The sequence below is a fragment of the Solanum stenotomum genome, chromosome 8 (genome assembly GCF_019186545.1).
Source record: "Solanum stenotomum isolate F172 chromosome 8, ASM1918654v1, whole genome shotgun sequence".
In the NCBI taxonomy this organism is placed as follows: Eukaryota; Viridiplantae; Streptophyta; class Magnoliopsida; order Solanales; family Solanaceae; genus Solanum; species Solanum stenotomum.
In genome coordinates this window covers 53,025,754-53,045,262 of record NC_064289.1, presented here as the reverse complement: position 1 = coordinate 53,045,262, position 19,509 = coordinate 53,025,754, and the positions used below count along the sequence as shown (strand labels likewise).

Below are 19,509 nucleotides of genomic sequence, written 5' to 3'. Positions count from 1 at the left end.
AAAACATAAAGGGGGTTTCACTTCAAGCCCTAGCTGAGGATTTTTGCTTCTCCGATTGATCGGCGCTCTCTTCAGGTGAGTTTTCCTTCTGTTCCTCCATTGATTTTCATCGATGCTGGAATAGTTTTCAGATTAGGTTTTTGATTTTGATGAATCGTCTGCTTTTTATCAGCTTTTTTGAGTTGTATGAATCTCAATTTATTTATTATTCAGTCGAATTTTGTATGTGTTGTTAAATCGAGCATGGGTTTCTGCGATCTTGTAGTTTTTGTTATGTTTATCATTGTATATTCGTTTAGGTGGTCTCGATTAGTTTGGGATTGAAATTCTAGATGTTGATGTATGTTGCAGTTGTTTACTTTTTTTTTGAGGTATTAGGGGTAGGGTTAGAGGCGGATGTAGTTTTTTTTTTTTCTGAATTTTGCTATGGATGGTACCTTGTTGATTTTTTTAATGTCTGATTTAATTTTTTGTATCGGTAGAGGAAGTGGTTCATTCATTAATGAGTTTAACTAATTTGAATGGGTGTTTCTAGCTGCTTCACTCATTCATCTCTAGTTTATGATAGACAGGGTTTTGTGACCTTTCTTGTGTTGATTTTGTGACCTCATTTCTGTTGTTTGTGCTGTGCACTCTAGTGGCTTCGTACCAAGGTTTGTTTTCTGATTGTATATTAGGGAGTTGTACTTATCATTTTGACACCCTTTGATTCGGAGATACTTAGGTTTGTGATGGTGCGTGCTAAAGGCAAAACCGATGCCTCAACTAATAGATCTGGAAGTGCTCCTGTTGCTTCTGAAGCTGTTTTGACAAAAGACTCCAGCGAGATGGAAAACAACGTCGAAACTGGAGTCTTTGTGGAAACAGCAGTAACTGAGCAAACAACGATCACTGCTGTTGCAGAAGAAGAAAATGATGGAGCAGAAGCTGAAACTTTGGAGGAAGAAAACAATGGATCAGAGGAAGAAAACGATGGGTCAGAGGAAGAAAACAATGGATCAGAGGAAGAAAATGATGGATCAGAAGAAGTAAATGATGGAGCAGAAGCTGAAATAGTGGAGGAAAAAAATGATGGATCAGAAGAAGAACATGATGGAGCAGAACTTGAATCTTTAGAGGGAGAGCTTGCTAAGAATGAAGATTATAAAGAAAGTGAAGTGGTTGGAGGGGATGAAGCATGTACTGCTGATAAGAAAGCAGAAGATGCTAATGGTAATGATGAAGGTACTAAGCAAGGAACTGCCATAGAACAGGAAGGTGTTAAACAGAGTGTAGGTATGGAAAAAAATGAAGATGAAATAAATGCAAAGAATAAGGAGGAAGTGGAAGGAAGTTTGAAACAAAAAACTAAGAGATCGAGGAAAAGGAATAATGATAGGAAGAGAAAGGCAAATGGACCCCCCCAAGAAAAAGGTGAAGATAAGCAAGTTCAAAAGAAAGTAGCCTCTATTGGCAAGGGTGAGAAAGTCTCGGGAAAATTGGACTCAAAAACTCTTGAGCAAAGCTCTAAGAAAGTTGCTTATGAAGATAACTCTAGGGTGGCCCCAAAGGATATTGATCTTGAAGGCAAAGACAAACCTGAGTCATTAAGAAAGAAGTCTTCTGCAAAGAAGAAGGCTAATAGCATGGGTATGATCTTCATGTGCAACTCTGAGACTAAGAAGGATTGCTATCGTTACAAGGTTCTAGGATTGCCAGCAAACAAGAAAGAGACCGTGGAAAAAATTTACAAGGGGATGCGGCTTTTCCTATATGATATTGACTTGAAGTTGATGTATGGGATCTACAAAGCTGCAGGACGTGGTGGTTGTAACATTCAACCCAAGGCGTTCAACTCTCAATTTCCATCTCAGGTTAGCTTGTTGTGCTATCAATGTCCTCTTAATCTTCGATTGCCTTTCTCCTACTAAAAAAATTGTCGGCTACGGACAATGTTTCTAGTTGACATATGAGAGAAGTACCCTTTTGTGGAGAGTTGCTAGTTTATAAATGTTTGCATGGGCACATTTAAGCTTGAAGTTTCAAGTAAGGATGTTTGTCCACGGTTTAGGTCAATTTGGTTAAAAAAAAATTAATTTTTGGTTATCTAAAGAACAATATCAAGTTGAAACAAATGTAGTTCGTTTTTTTTTGGCTCAAATAGCTTGTTTGACCAAGCTTTTAGAATTCGCTTATCTAGATAAGTGTGTTTTTGGTTGAAAGTGCTTTTCGAAAAAGTATTTTTGGATTGTGTTTGGCTAATCAATTTGACGGTCAGTGTTGTCAAAGGTCCTCTTAAGTCTTGAAGCGAGACACAAAACTTGCCTAGTTGTTGAGTGCTCGCCTCACTTAGAGCCTGTTTGGCCTAGTTGTGTGGAGTCCAAAACACTTTTTGAGAAACAATCAATTTTTTGTAAGATTATATGCTAGTGTAAATTCATGCAAATGGTTCAAGCCTAGCTCGAGTGGTAAAAGATGGAGGATTTGTGACTTAGGTCGCAGGTTCAAGCCCCATACCATGCAAAACGAAGCCCAGTATTTAAGTGGAGAAGGGTAGAGAGGTGGCTCCATTATCCACCAAGTTTAGAAGGCTGTGATTGGTCCAAAGGGCGGGTCACAGGCGGATTTCTTGGTTAGGGAAAAAAAATTCATGCAAATGGTAACAAAGGAGATGTAAACAAATTCTGTTTGTGCAAATGGCCTCTTAAATGATATAATTTTATAATTAAATTATTAAATATGATTTTGTGTAACTTCATTATTTTCTTCAGCCGAGGGTCTATTTTGAATAGCTTCTACTCCCAAAGGTAGGGGGTAAGGTTTGCTTATATTTGACCCTCTCCATACTCCACTTGTAATCACTAGTGGAATCACACTTGGTATGTTATTGTTGATTATATGTAAATTCAAACATTTTTAAAATCTTAAAGTAATGTAGTTATATAATTTAATTAATAATTTTTATATATTTATATATACATGTATAATATATAAATGACAGTCATTTATGTTGCTCAGGCTTTTCAAAAGTGTCGATGTTTGTGTGGGATCCTCCAACAAACACGGGCGTGCAACACGTTTGGAGAGTTTGAGCAACATACCAAGTGATTATATATATGATATAATTAAATTAGTTTATGTGATATATAAACTTGGTATTTTTTATTTTCTCTGGTAATATATAATATCAAAATTTACAAAAGCTAAATTGAAGTCTTGAAAGTTGGTTTGTTCGGTATTCATTTTCACCGGAGGATATATGCTCCTTGTATTAAAGCTTGAAACTAGGTGCAATGAGGTTTGGGTGCTCCGTTTCCACAAGGTGCCACTTTAATGTAGATATCAAGGAGCTCCCTCTAAGTGAGAGTGGGACTATAGATGACAAAGATATATCAATTGTTGAGATAATGTTATGAAGGAATGTGCTATTCCCAAGGATGTGGAACTAGAAATTTAGTATAAGAAAGCTTGTCATAAATCTAGTAGAAGCTTAAAATTGTGGCTTTTCATTTGGATTGTAAATTTAGAATGGTTACTTGATATGATAGGTTTTGTTATATATATATGTTTATATATTATATTGCGTTAAAAGGGGATCGGTCATGCACACTTAAATCTCAGAGCAAGAGGAAGATGCTCTGCACGGTGCATTAGTGAGGCGCCAAGATGTTGAGGTGTGCATGTTATCCCATTGGCTTTTTCTTGAAGAGGATAGTAATAGACAATAAACTTGGTTGAAAAGTTCTATATTACTCAATCTGCTCGATCGGTTTCACTTTATATGATACTATTACTATTTGAGCACACAAACTACTCTCTTTGACTACAACCTTTTCATATTGTTCAAATACTTTTTGATTAAATTTTAAAAAATTGTTATTTATACTAGGAATGTGTTTTTTGATTAGCTAAATCTTGTTTTAAAAGATTGAAGAATCAATGTCAAATTGAGACCAAAAATTACAAGGTTTGAATCGGGTAATGTGTGGTTGAGGGGGGAGGGATTTGAACCCCCCACATTGTGGTTAGTAGCCATGTGCTTAGTACACCCCGCCCAAACAAATGGCTCGCCAAACAATCAAAAAGGTGTGTAGCTCAAGATATATACATTAATGATACGTTAATGTGTGTTTATGTTTCACAAATATGATTTTTTTGAGCATTTCTAATAATATCCATCTTTCTTCCTAATTTGACATTTTTCATTTTTGTAGTGTTAGCCCCGATTAGTCAAGGGTCGGAAAAACTTTTTACTTGTGAGACGGAATACTAATTTATTCCCATTTCTATGTGCACCTTAAAGTTGTTCGTTTCTTCCTTCTGTTCTGTTTACGTTGGATTCATAGAGCAGAATTTTCTCTAATCTTGTATGCATGTGATGCATAATGCCACGATAGTTGTGAAGAAACCTCTGAGGCTTGATTTATTTGGGCTTATTCTTTTGAATGCCTTTTGTAATACTTCCGTCTATTTGAAGTCTAGAGTATTTTGCTCCAAGCCTTTTTCCTTTTTCCTTGTGCCAAGCTTGGCTTAGAAAAATGCAGCAGTGTGGCACTGATTGAAAACAAAGTTGCCCTCTCTCTGGTACTTTAGGCCACCAATAAGATCAGTCTTGTGTCAATGCTTTGGTATAATCTTCAAGCACTTAAGTCAATCGGATGAACTTTTTTTAATCAGTTATGCCAATCAGATGACCGGTGCTTTGGCATGTGTACATCTACCGTTGCACTTTCTTTTACTGCCAAAAAGATATTACGAAGGACCCTCTTATCTCTTCTCTCTTTCGTTTTCCATGTGTCTGCTGACTTGCAAGTAAGAAAGAATATGGTCGATTGGGGGGAAATTGTAGCTTGGTCCTTCTCTCACTACCAGAGAACTCCTTATTCAGCTCCTTCATTGCATTTTTCATGACCTTCAACTTCATCCCAACTCTCTGCATACCTATCCTGATAGTATCCCACGAGAGCTTATAATTTTGTGGATTTTGGCATGGTCAGCTAAGCAATTTAAAAATCAAAATGGTCTTCTAATGTTATCTGAGGCAATATCAAAATGGTCTAAATTTATTTTAGTTATTTTCTTATAAACCAAATGCAAATGAGAGGTATCACTAAGCTTTTTGTTTTCTTTTTGTTGTTTGCATGTTAGAGATAGTAGACTTTTTCATGCATAGTATCTTTTATTACCTAGCACAGATTTAAGGTCTTTTGAGTTTAAGATATAGTGGTTGTAAATCATTGTCGGGGTATCTTATACCCCTAAATATAGTTTTCCTTTCTTGGAAACCCTAATGACATGCCAAGATAAGTTGGTGGTTAACATAAGGCCAGTCTTCTCTTCTTTAACCCCTCCCCCACCCCCTCTCTCTCTCTCCCCCTCCCCCTGGCAAATCTTCAGTGTCATATTGATGTTGCAGTTCATCAGACAGATGTGAAGATGGCAAAATAGATTTTTAAATTTAATCACGTTCTTAGTGCATCAAAAGGGGACTTCTGAAGTTTTCTACTACAGCTAAAGCTTGTATTGCTTCATAATTGTCCATTTGTGGGCAAATGATAGGAGAACATTTATGTGACTCCCATCTTCTTCTCTATGTTCTATTAGCTTCTTGCAACATCCTATTGCTGATGACCACGTTGCTCATGAGTGTTCTCCTTGAATCATAATTTACCTTCAGAATATTGTCTTGCAGCTGTGACTTCTGTGGCATCCATGTGTGGTTGTTTGTTAGATGCCTGCTTGTGGCTGGTGGCCCTCGGGTGTGGTATTGTAACTGACTACTCTTGAAGAGGAAGTATGTAGATGTCTAAAATCTTGGTTTGTTTGAAAGGCTTCCTCACAAACATAGTTGTTTTTTTTTTTTTAATAGAATTCTATTGGCGCTTCTCTTCACATGTGGTTTAATGGTTGCGGGATTTTTGGGATTTGAACATTGTGTTAATTTTTATTGAAAATTGATTTCAGGTTCGTTTTACTGTACTTGAGGAATGCTTACCACTAGCAGAGGAAACTTTCAGGCAAGCAATAAAGAAAAACTATTACACCAGGGGCAAGTTCCATTGCCAATTATCCTCTGAACAGGTACTTGGGGATGATTTGCATTAATGGATATCCCAAGCATTTGTAAGTGTCGTCTCTTCAGTTTTCTTGTGATTCTCATTACCGACAATTTGTTTCTAATTGATAGGTGAAGGACCTGTGCAAGCTTTTCGGTACTGTGGGCAAAGGGTCCAGGTCCAAAGACACACAACTCAGACCTGAGACCGATGTGGTACCCAAACGAGACAGAGCTAAGAGGCATGGTCTGGATGAAAGAAGACGTCCTGATCGCGCTCGACAATTTGAGCCGGTTGAAGACCGTCGGTACCGCGAGCAGGTTGAAGATCGTCGGTACCGTGAGCAGGCTGAAGATCGTCTGTACCGTGAGCAGGTTGAAGAACGTGGGTACCGTGAACATCCCCATTTGCATGGAAGGGGCTTGATTACATCTACTTTGATTCCATTAGCCCCTCTTCAACCTTTACCACCACCTGTTCAATCTTATGCATATAACAGGACTTTGGGAAGAGATCCTTATGGACAGGACACAGTGATACAGCATAATGATTCTTACAGGCAGAGGCGATTGGTGGAACTCGCTGATCCTTATAGGCGGGACACTGTGATAGGCAATCCTGATGTTCACAGAGCATTGGTAGAGTCACATGATCACTACAGACGGGAGGGAATCCCAGAGCCTCGTGAATATCATCTGCCTCTGAATTTGGAAAGTAGACTCCAGGTTGCTGGTGGAATTAATGATTCATATGTGCCATACCGTGAGCGTCTATCATACCATGATCCTCCTCATAACTCAGTGCGCTCGCAGCGTGAGTTTAACCCCCCTCCAGCTGGTTTGCGATCAGAATACCTCCATGGTGGTACATCTACTGTGTTCAGTTCTTCCAGAACCATGCTTCCTGAGTACCCTTCATCTGCAGCGGGCCCTCTGTACGGGCACCCTCATCGACGTCAACATCGTTTTTAGGTTTACAATAAAGGTACCATCACATGAGGTTCTGGTAATCAGAATCATGCACAGCTTAAAACTTGAGACTATCTAAAATGTTATGTTAGTTCTCCATTCTTGCTGTAAGCAAGAGATTTAGTAGGAGATGTTATGCTTGTGTTTTGATCGAACTTTTAGATCAAACTATTATTTCCTTTCAATGGAGACATACCTTATGTGACAATGTTATCTTTTATTTTCAGTGTTGCTTATTGCTTAAGTATGTTGTAGGCTAGAAGACCATTGGAAAACAACCACGACTATAGCATGTCGTAAATGAAGCACACTGCATGGGTGTGCTTTGAAACTTATAGACTTGTAGCCTTTTTAAGACCTTTTTTCTCCGATTCACTACACATTTCCCCTATAGTTGATCCGTCACAGAATGAGTTGTATCTTTTGGAGATTATTAATAGTATATAGCCTTACAAAAATCCATTTCCAAAAATTTTAACAAAAAAGTCATTATTGTTGTTGTCGTTGTTGCCTCTTGATTAAAAATATTATTGAAAATTCCTTTCTTGGTATGGTTGGTGATCCATAATTCCTCAACATCCTTTAAATGGAAGGTTGCTTTTTTCACATGCATTATTAGTAGTATATTTAAGTTAAATTACGTCAGGACAACTCTTCATGATTATGGATTTAACTCATATATATCAAATAAGCTTTACACTTTTTTACATGATTGATAATTTTTAATATGTATAGCATGTAGTCTGGTTTCTTTTTAGGTTCAGTACTGTATGTATATTCCATATTTATGAACACAGTTCTGTAATTGTCATTTAGGTAACTTGATAGTGTAAAATTTTTTGTATTCTATGATTAGTGTATAAAAGCTAAGCTCTACATTTCAATCCTTTTAGAAAATGTGTAGTTCTTTTTTTAGTCTTTGAGGGACCAAAGTTATAAATATGTACTTGTAGGTTAGTTAAGTTGGTAGTTGGGTCCTCAAGTAGACTTGGATATAATATGGGTTTTGCTTCAAGAAGAAGAGTTTTTAATAGTATGGTCCTAAAAATATGTTGACAAAAAATAAAATAAAATAGTATGGTCCTAAAAAAAAATGTTAAAAACAAAAAGTAGAAAGTAGAAAAGGCAGCATAACAATTTATGCTTATTTAAGAAACCGCAATGGTCCAAATGAGAAAGTTTGATGGCCACACATGCTCTAACAATTCTAGAGATTTTTCTTTATTGTAAATCAAAATTGAAGAAACACTAGAAAAGATGACAATTTCACCTTCTAAGAAAGAGTGTAGATAATCCTTGATTAGTGAATTTACATTTTAAGTATGTAGTCTCAAACTAATCCTTGATTAGTGAATTTACATTTTAAGTATGTAGTCTCAAACTAGTGGCCGTCTTTGCTAGAAAGCGAATTGCCTATACAGTTGAATTTTCTTGTATGAATTCGTAACAATCAAATTTCAAAATAAATATCGAACAACGGATGACAAGTGAAAAATAAAATGAGGAGAGAGGTGGCATCAAAGTGAAAGATTGTGTGTGGAGTGGGAAGGATCCATGATAGTTGGGGAGCATGTACTAAAATGGTCCTTAATGAAACCAACTCCATACCAAAAAGGGCTATTTGGTTTGAGCATGCCTATATTGTGTATCACACAAATTTTGCTACTATTAAAAAAGAGCTTATGTTTTGTACATTGATAATATAAAAATTATTCATACGTTCATGTTTTATTTTTTATAGATAATTATAAAGAAAATCTTTTATTATAATTATTAATTGATTGATTATTTGAGAAAAAATGTTATATGCAATCTACGGTCATATGTTTTTCATGTTGGCAACGTCTTTTATATTATCCAGGTATATAATTGAGCGTTTTGTAGTTTTGTATTTTTTTAAGAAATTTTTATTTTTGCACTGAAAAGATCTTTATTTTTACAAATAAGAGATCTGAGAAGACTATTTTCTTCTATACAAATTATAAGAGGGCAAGATATTTCATTTCCTCGCTAGCTAAGATTATCTAGGAAAAATAATACCATGTTACTATTGTAATTAAAAGTAACACGTTATATTATTATCTAAAATAAAACAAGATTTTTTAAGTAAATACACAAAAGTTGGAACAAGATGTAGTAGCAAACACATACCAACTCCTAAAAAGCAGTTTTTAAGGAAGGATTAGAATGCTATTAATCCTTGGGATAAAAAGTTTGCTGGGTACAAGAGACGTGAAGTCTCAACTTAAAATTTGTTGACAAATTAAGCCAATGAGTCTTTAAGCTCACTCTTTCTATTTCATAATTTAGTATCATAATCATGACTTACTTTTACTAGTATTTTATAATTAGCAATTAGCACTACACAATGTCTTTCTAGACATATAGCGTAAAGACTTCCAATTAATTGAGATTAGAGATCATTTATATCATTCACATTCTTTGTAACAATAGTTATTTTAATTGGCGTTAAGTTAAAATCTACTTTATTTTAATCCATGTTAGTAATGATATATTGCTTATATTGTTCAAAATTTAATTTCTTACAAGTGCGTCAAATTTATTATTTATAGGTTGCAAAGTTATTACATTATACAAATAAATCTGGTTTATATGTCCTCTCATCCTTATATACCTAAGTTTGTTTTAGCATTAGGAGGTTGATATGGAGTTTTGACATCACTATTGATAATCTAGGAAGGATTGGTGATGGAGTTGTTGATTAAGTTACCAAGATAGGTGGAACTTAAATTTGGTGGTGCTATTATTCATTGTTTTGAGTTCTATTTGGGATTATTTGAGGTTCGAGGGTAGTTAAATTTGAGTTTGAGAGATAGAGACATTATCTGTTAGAGGTATTGAATCTTGAAGTAGAAAATATTGTTGATGTCGTTGTCACCATTCAAAAATGGATGTGATGATATTTATCTTATTGCACCAAGACAAGTCAGTCTAAAACCTGAATATAACGATAAAATGTGGAAGTAATTTAAGAATAAAAATCTAACACCATAAAGTAACGTGGAATCATAATCAACTTAAATAAACCCCTAGAAATATGATTGTCACGTGTACAAGCCTCTAATGTATTACAACAGATTTGAAAAAAAATCATAAGTCTCAAATGATATTGTCTCTAGAGTAGAACAAGATCATAAATAGGAGAAGAGAGTTGGTTGAGATGACAGATAGCTACCTCACAAATCTCCACAAGAAATTTCGGACAAGAAGAGAAGGGGAATAATCACAAAGATCCGGCTCGTAACCTACACAAATGTAGAAACAAAGCTTAAATCATCAAAATATCAAAACCTTTTAAATACCTTCAAGATTAAGGTCAAAATTCATGTTTACACCTCAAAATCACGGAATAATTAATAGGTAAAAGAGGTGAGGGGCTAGAAACCGTTACTCAATCTATAAATTTTGCAAATCCTTTTTGAAATCGCCAAAACCAAGCTCTTGATAATAAAAAAATAGAGAAAATAGGGTTGAAAGACTAATTTTTGAAAAGACGTACAACTAAGGGTCCTCCGCAATCGTGGACCCCTACTCGCGAACGCAGATCAGTGGCCCATTAAAGTCTGTGAATGCAGCCCTTTCCTTCGTGAACGCGGAGAGGGACTGCCCGACCCTCCACGAACGCGGCAAGGCTCCCGCAAATGCGGAGGTCAAGATCCTGACCGTCTGTGAAAACGGTCGAGCTTCCGTGAAAACGGGGGTCCCAAATCACTACCCTCCGCAAACGCAGTCACATACCCTGCAAACGCAGAAGGCTGGCACCAAATGCCAAAACTCAGCAAAAACAACCAACACACAAGTTTCTGAATGAACCTTTAAGATTTATTTGGAATCTCGTACATGCAAACCAAGTATGCTACCCAACTAAACTCGACGCTTTTGACTCAATGAGACCATCGAAACACGAATCTGAGGTCTCCTTAATTCGAAGTCCGTGAAAGTCGCAATAGACTAACTTAGCAATCAAAAAGACCAAACTGTCCTCAAAACCTCTGAAAATTCAATCAAGACCTCCCCTAGACCTAAAATCATTCCCCGAATCTAATGGAACTGTCAAAAGTTTGATCCGACCAACCGAACCCCGAATGTTAACCAAAGTCAACCCAAAGACAGAATAACATCAACTTCCAACTTACGACCTCAAATCTATGAAATAACTCCGAATCTGAAACCAATGACTCTCCCTAAACCAAATTCTGCATTCTGGAGATGATGGGATTGACATAATTCGTTCTGAGACTCGAAACTCCAATTGCTACCAAAAACCACTTAAGCCTTTCAAAACTCAAAACTCCAATAAAATCATAACTTTCCACTCAAATTTTAAAACCAACTCCATGCTTGACAAAAAAAATTCAAAAATGACCTTTCAGATCATTACAGCTGTGTGACTAATGATATTATTGGACCAAAGGTTTATTTATCCCCAATTATTGACAGATAGCATATTCAGACTATTTCACAAAGCTCAATGACAAGTTTGAACCTTCTCCTTATTCTAAAATATACATCAACTTTATTTTTAATTAGTTTTGCACATTCGATCACTTCATTATAGTAGTAATGCCATAGCACCAATTATTTACTTTGTTTGTTTGTGGGGGTACATGTTATGCTATCAATTACTGTATATTTTTTTCCTCAGGCAATAGTCAATCAAAAGAACACCCCCCCCCCCCCCNCCCCCCCAAATCCCCCACCCCAACCCATGTCAGTCAAAGTTAGTTTTATAATAAGTCCTTATATTTCTACAGTGTCACTTTCTATTTATTCCAATTTTGAAAAGTTTGCTCTTTAAAATCTGTCAGTCAATATTGCAGATTTTTTGTAACTAAAAAGATGAACATATGCAAGGTGCCCACCTTGACCTATCAATTCTATACAACCTGAAAATTTACAATTTTTTTCCCCCAATTATTCAATATTAATAATACTACATATTATTTTCAGTATGTAATAAATCTCACACATTGAGTACTTTGTACTCATATTCTCTCTATTGATTTTATGTTTAAATACAAATATATACAGACTTTATCTTTACTTCCGATCCGTCAATTAATCTAATTGAGGGAAGAAGAGAATCGGTTCACAAAGGAAATTGAGCAATAAATATAGCACATGGAGGGGAAATTATTAGTGGATAATAAGGAAAGAAATTGATGTAGGTAAGTGAAAGCTAGTTGTGACTTTGTCCTATTTGGAATGTCACACAATTTCTAGGTTCACATGGATAATATCTTATCTTTCTTCTCAAACATTAATTTCCACATTATTCTATTTTTCATATTCTTCTAAGACATTCTATATTTGAAAGACATAGATTTCTAATTAATTTAGATTTGCCTCAATTTAAAAAGATAAATAAAAGCAAAACACTTTCTATTAAGATCTCTCAACCTAAGACTTAAATTTTAAGGGTTAAAATCAAAAAGTTCATGTCAATCTAGAAAATTAGATTGTGAAGGGCAGAACCGACCCACACTTTGGAGGTGCACGTACACTGATTAACTTCGAAAAAAATTATGTGTATCTATTTGAGAAATTGACAAAATTTAAGATATAATTAGGAGTGCACCCAATAAAAATAGATGAGTGTTCTTGTATTGTTGGTACAAACACAAACTGAGGGAACCACCTTTAAGTTTAGGGTTCAAATTCAACTAAAGTCCCTTTTCACTGTTTTTATTTTAAATTTAGCTAGGTAATATTGATACACCTGAAATCTTTGTGAAGGGTTGTTTAAGTTAGTCTCCACAAACGCAAGAAATAAGGTTGGGATACAAGAAGTTCAAGATTAGAGAATGGGGAGGGACGGGGAGGGTTGAGCTTAACCCGAAATTTTTTTTAATCCGTCCCGCTTAACAACTCATTTCATTTTCAACCTGCTCCACCTTGTTCCGCATAAATTTTTGAATATTTGCGTCTTTTTTTAAAAAAAAAAAGTTTGATACTAAAAATAAAATTTATAAAAATAAATTCATTTTCTCATTAAGTTGTATTAATTTAATAGATAATAACTTAAATTTTTATTTTTTAAAGGTCAATTGGGAAGCATGTAAGAAACCGTATTAGTTTTTATTGAACCATTTTCATTTACTATCTTGAATATTTTAGTAACTTTAAAGAAATTATCTTTATAAATAATGTTTCATCACTCTTATAACATGTAAAAAGTTAAAATTAAGTTTGAACCCACATAGACCCGCAACCCGCCCACCCCTCGTTAGTTTTAAAAAACCCCACTTCAACCCACTCCTCATCCCACCCATCCCGTACAACTTTAAAACCACCCCGCACCATATAGCCTTAAAATTGCCACACACGCCCCGCATCCGCTCACTCCGCCCCATTGCTATCCCTTAAGTAATTAATATTCAACTTATACATGTACAATATAGTTTTGGAATGAGAATAAATGTTTGACTGACCTATTTAAATATTTAAAATTCACCCTTTTCGAAAACCTTGATTAGGAGGGAAAGAATCTAACCCTTTGATGGTCCTCCTCCTTCTCTTTCCATTTTTTTTGTCTCTTCTATTCGTAAATAGTGATACATATACATAAAAATAAATACAAAAGTAGAAAAAATAAATGAGGGAATCCCACATTGATTATAGAGGTGGAGTTAGGTTTCAGAGTCGAAGGAACATAGATTTTAGTCCTTTTAAGTTACTGAATTTTAAATTAATAATATATATATATATATTTCAGTGAATTTCTTAAGACAAAACATAAAAATTGAATAAAAAATTACAAAATTCGTCTGAATTCATAAATTAAATTCTAGCTCCCTCCCTGACATTAATAGTACGTGTGAAAATGAGACAAGCATGTGGAAATGATGATGTGAGGAATTTAATTTCATCATCCCATTGCATGTGACATACCGTTGTTGTTGATAAGCACCAAATTTAATTTGGTGCAACCTAAATTCCAAGTAAATTACTTCCGTACACATGTATGAATTAATTATAGACATATACATATGAATGTAGATTTATAAAATCATTTGTTGACCATGCTTCATACTTAATTTTTCATGGAGATGATTTTTTAGTGTGAAATGTATATTGTAAGCTCTTTGTCAAAGGCAATTGTTTTGATAGTTGTGGTATCCCATTTTATTTGTATATATTAATATCCGTTGGAAATAGCTATTGGATCGGGTTCATTCATGAAAGACGCCCTAATTAGCCAGTATGAATATTTGGGATCCGGCTCTCCTTCATTTCGTTAAGTGCACGTCTAGATTAGAGACATGTGTCATATTTAAAGTTTAAAGGTCAAGATTATAAATATCATAACCATAGTTAAGTCAACTAATTTTAGAAAACTACTCTCTAAATTTTGTAAGGATTACAATATATTCTATACAATATTTGATATTTATTAATATTATTAATTTAATATTATATTTTTGTATTTAAATATTAAATTGTATGATAATTAAAGTGAGAATCAACTAAACAAATTATGTACTAGGAAACTTTGCTCTTGAAATATTATATATACTATGCTGAGAAACAAAACAAAAAAGTTAAGAATTATAAGTGTGGAAAAAAACCATAAAATAAAAGACACGAAATAAAAATAAAATGTAAAGATGAAAGGTTTTTAGAATTAAACCTGAAATACCAAAATTATCCCAACGATAAAATGTGGCTATTGTGTTTGAAGGGGAAAACATATATGTTTTTTTTTTAAAAAAATGTTCTTTTATCTCTTTTTTTTTTTTTGTGAAATAGAAGATAACACTGTTTTAAATGCAAATGTTTTTGAAGATTATTATTTATCACATTAAATATAAATGTTTCATGTTCTACAATTTTACTATTTAAATGTAAATTAAAAATATAAGATGAAATTAATGATATTAATAAATATCAAATTTTGTATGGAATATATTGTAATTCTTACCAAATTTGGAGAGTAGTTTTCTAAAATTAGTTGACTTAACTATGGTTATAATATTTGTTCATATGATATAATCTTGACCTTTAAACTTTAAATATGACACATGTCTCTAATCTAGACGTGCACTTGACGAAATGGAGGAAAGGAGTAATGGAGGGGAGCCAAATCCTAAAAATAGAAGATTTTTCACATTAAACGACATCTAGTTTACAAGAGGAAAAAACACTCTGCATTCCTTAAAAGATATCTAGGTTATGAAAATATGGGAATTCATCCTTTGAGTTATTATATCCTCCTTTTAAAAGTTACTTTTAGTCAATTATTTTCAATAAAATATTAAAAGCATTACCTATACGTGTTAGTATTGTTTATACGCAAGAAGAAGAAGACGACGACATAAAGGCGTATAGTAAAGTCAAAATAGTCTAATTCTAATATGATTATCGTATCATGTGAAAAATAAAAATAAAAATGAAAGTAGAAGGTAGAATATTAGGTAAATGCCTCATAAGAAATGCTTCCATTCTACTCCAAATTTCAAGTCAACTCATCTAAACTTTTTAAATATTATTATTATTCTTTTTGGTTTTTGAGTGATCAACAAGGAATAAGATCACAATTTAAACTTATGCAATGTGATTTGAATTGCAACATGTTAATACATGAATTGTACTAGACCATAATTAATAATACAACGCACATCATAAATTAAGATCACAATTTAAACTTATGCAATGTGATTTGAATTGCAACATGTTAATACATGAATTGTACTAGACCATAATTAATAATACAACGCACATCATAAATTAAGAGAGTACCCCTTTATTATAAGACATGTCCCTCACGTCATTTCTTAAGAGATAGAGCAATCGTTACTCAACAATTTAAAATTGATCGATCAGTACAAAACCATGAGGTCTGTCCTCATTTGCATACCCTATTGGTATTTGGCGCTAGCCTAAGGTCCCGTCTACTCATTTTTAACTGACTTATTTATACACAACTATATGATGAAAGACCGATATGTAGATTTGTGAGTTTTGCTAAACTAAAAAATTAAAACTTTGATAGAGAGGTATGAAATAAGTATTTTCCATGGAAAATACTTTGCTCAAAAATGTTGATTTTTGGGACATTATTTTCTGAATCATTTACCATTATTTTGATGGATACAAGTGGGTGAGTATTGTAAAGAAAACTAACTTTTATTATGCAAGTGTATTAGATGGTAAGTCATTTTCTCCTATTTTGCAGAATATATTTTCCTAAGAGAAATATTTTAAATAACACGAATTCAAGATAACAATTTTTGTTATAATAAATATCCCCAGAACTTTTAGTATTTGAATGGTTGACACAAAAGAAAGTTAATTATAAAATTATGGGATAAGGCATAGATTCTCCCTGAACTTGTCTCGAAAAATCAGTTACACGCTTAAACTATCATACTGACTTATTACACACCTATACTATTCAAAAGTGAATTTTCTTTTAATAAAATAAACTATCAAGTTAGTAAATTTTAGATGAATTAATTAGATGAATTAACAACTTTTAAACATTTGATTCTTTCATATTTTTTAGATCTAGTGACCTATTACACACCTATACTTATTACACAGAATTTTTAGTATTTTTCGGGACAAGGGGAAATTTATGCCTTTTTCCTTAAATTATATGATAATAACTTGTAAAAAACTAGAAAGAAAAAAAGGAGGCAAATATAGATTTTGAACTAATAAATATGAAAGAATCAAATGTTTAGAAGTTGGTAAAATTAGGTGGCTATAAAACATTCTATAATAATTATAATCATTATATGAGGCAAAATTTGTCCTTTTAAGTTTCCTTCTCACTATAATTCCTACTAGTATGCTTGTGCCTCTAGATATATAGATGTTTCTCATTATTATAAGCCTTTAATCAATGATAATTGATTACTTTTTTTTAGTTTCAAAATAAGTTGCGTTGTAAAATTTCAAAAAGAAATTGATCTAATTCTTCTCAAATTATGCTGGTTTACGTAATCAGGAACTATTACTTAGCTTTCTTTGATTAGGAGTAATTTATTAAAAACAGTTTTATTTTTAAGAATGAATAATTTCTTAAGCAGTGTACTCAAGCTAAAAATATCACTTATTTTAAAACGGATAAAATAATTAAAAAAACATAAAAGAAGGTCATGTTTGTACTTTTAAGTGTTGTTTGGTTGATACCGGCACCTCTTTTCATCTAGAAAGAGTTTTTTTTTTTTTCCAAAAACAAAGTACAATCATTTTTTTTTATAATAGTATCGTTTGAATATTTTTTTAATTACTATAATGATAAAATGTCGTCACAAATAAAATATAATATAACATGAAAATTGATTTTTTTTAAAATTGATTGTTATAACAAAATATTATTATAGAAAATGACTGTTATAAATTTTTTAAACTAAATTTGGATATTCCATTTATTTTGTACCATCATATCCTTATCTAAGTGAAAAGAATAGGATTTAGAAACGAAATTACCTAAATTTGAAATTTAAATAAAGCCAAGCTTGGATGTTGCCTACTTATTATTTTGGAGTGATATAATCATTGGATTTTCCTGTAAATTTATCAAGAAACTTCTACACAATTTTAATAATCACACACCTAACATAAACTGTTAAATGTGGATTACAGTTTTTAACTTTGAAAAAAAAAGGACAAAAAAGGACAGAAAAAAAAAGAGAAAAAGAATAAAGTAATTACTATATATAATCGGTCGGGGAAAAGTAAAAATAATTTGGTCGTAAAGTTAACACTAAAGTCATTATTTTTCTTGAATATTTTACATGAATATATATATAATGACATGCTCTTACATAATTAATACATCATATTGAAGACCATATATTACATTTTAAAAGTAATTTTGAAACAATATTATATTCGATTTGGATTCTACTTTATATATATTTACAGAGTAAAAAAACTTAAAGACACTTAGAATTGAAAGTGTCTAAGATGTTCAATTAGAATATGACTTAATTTAAGTGTCTAAATACTATAACGTGTGCGGGTCGAGATAGATTTAATGTAAACACAAGATACTATATAGCGTGTGCGGCTAGAGATACACCAGGTCTCTAAATGGGCCCCGATTCACAGATTGAAGCCCACACATTGACATTTGCCAGTGGCCCGTTAATCACGGAAAGTATTGGCCCACCAAGTGCGTTGGATGCTCTGTTTGTATTAGTTTTTACTGTTAATAATGTCATCTAGCTGGTGTCACACACTGCCTTTGCTTTTCTCCCCCATGTATTATTTTATAGGCAAAAACAAGTACAAATGCTTTCTACTATATTGATAATACGACTAACTAACTCTAGTTGATCCGACTCAAACTAAATACTTAGACAAGCAATCGATTTAGTTTCTTTATAACTCAGGAATAGATCTACAATATAAGAACAAAACACAAAACCTAAAATACAACAAAAGATGTTGCAACACTCCATTAGGTCTCTCGCTGAATGTAAACAGTGTTCTTCCTTGAAGATGACTTTTGCTTTGTGAATGAACTTTTTGAAATGCAAAAACTTGTCAATGAAGAGTGGATATATTAAAGGATAGGCACAAACACAAGAAGCAACGTCATTGACTGAGAGTCTGTTGTACCGCAGGAGACTCGCACCAACCACAACAAGTGTTGTAGAGTTGCTAAATCTCACATGGGATCTGGTCCCTCACTAGATTCGAAGATCGTTAAATTATCAAAACTTTAGAGATAGCTCAAAATAACATTTTCCCTTTTTTTGTGATGACAAAATTTATTTAACTTCTTCCCTCTTTCACCAGTTCTCTCTATCAGCATGACCTGAACCAACTCTACCTTAACCTTTTTTTAAAAAAAAATTGTCATGTATCAAATAAACAATAGATTTTGAAATTCATTCTGTAACAATGATAAATCAATTCACTTTTTATATGTTGATGTATTGCTGATAGAAAAATTGGTGTATCACTAATACACAACAGATTTAAAAAAATGGTTGTATCATTGATTTAGAAACTCTAGCTATGTTTGGTAGTTATCCAAATTATCAATATGCTTAGTTATTTTCTAAAAAAAAATCCTAATATCTACGGATTAAAGTTGCACTCAAGTCATGTGTTGCCTAATGAAAGTGAAATAAGTGAAAATTGTGTCTGAAGACAATTTCTTCCCATTTGTCTATACATTGATAGATAAAATTACTAATAATATATATTGCTCAAAGATAACAAATATATCATAAAATTAATCAAAATACGCATAAACCGATCAGATTTTATTTAACTGATTTTAAACTTGAAAATATTTTGAATGAAAAGCTAATTATTATACACAATATTATAATTGTCCTTAATCCTTAAGGTCAACAATTAAACCAGACATAATAAGACTTTCACATGTTCTTTCTCTCTCTCCAAATAAAGACCAAGACTTTATATCAAGTCACAATAATTTCAATAAGGAAAAAAAGTGAGAATATCAAAATAAAGGTCTTTTTCTCAAAGATAAATTACAAAAAAATGATAATAAAATC

At 32.9% G+C, this 19,509-nt stretch overlaps 1 protein-coding gene across 1 annotated transcript; it reads left to right on the top strand.

Moving 5' to 3' along the window:
- On the top strand, window positions 1-7,229 carry LOC125873401 (uncharacterized). The gene is made up of 4 exons (XM_049554336.1): window positions 1-75; window positions 725-1,853; window positions 5,944-6,060; window positions 6,167-7,229. Exons 2-4 carry the CDS (start codon window positions 732-734, stop codon window positions 7,004-7,006), a joined length of 2,079 nt encoding a protein of 692 aa, XP_049410293.1. The 5' UTR covers window positions 1-75; window positions 725-731; the 3' UTR covers window positions 7,007-7,229.
- The last annotated feature ends 12,280 nt before the right edge of the window (window positions 7,230-19,509 follow it).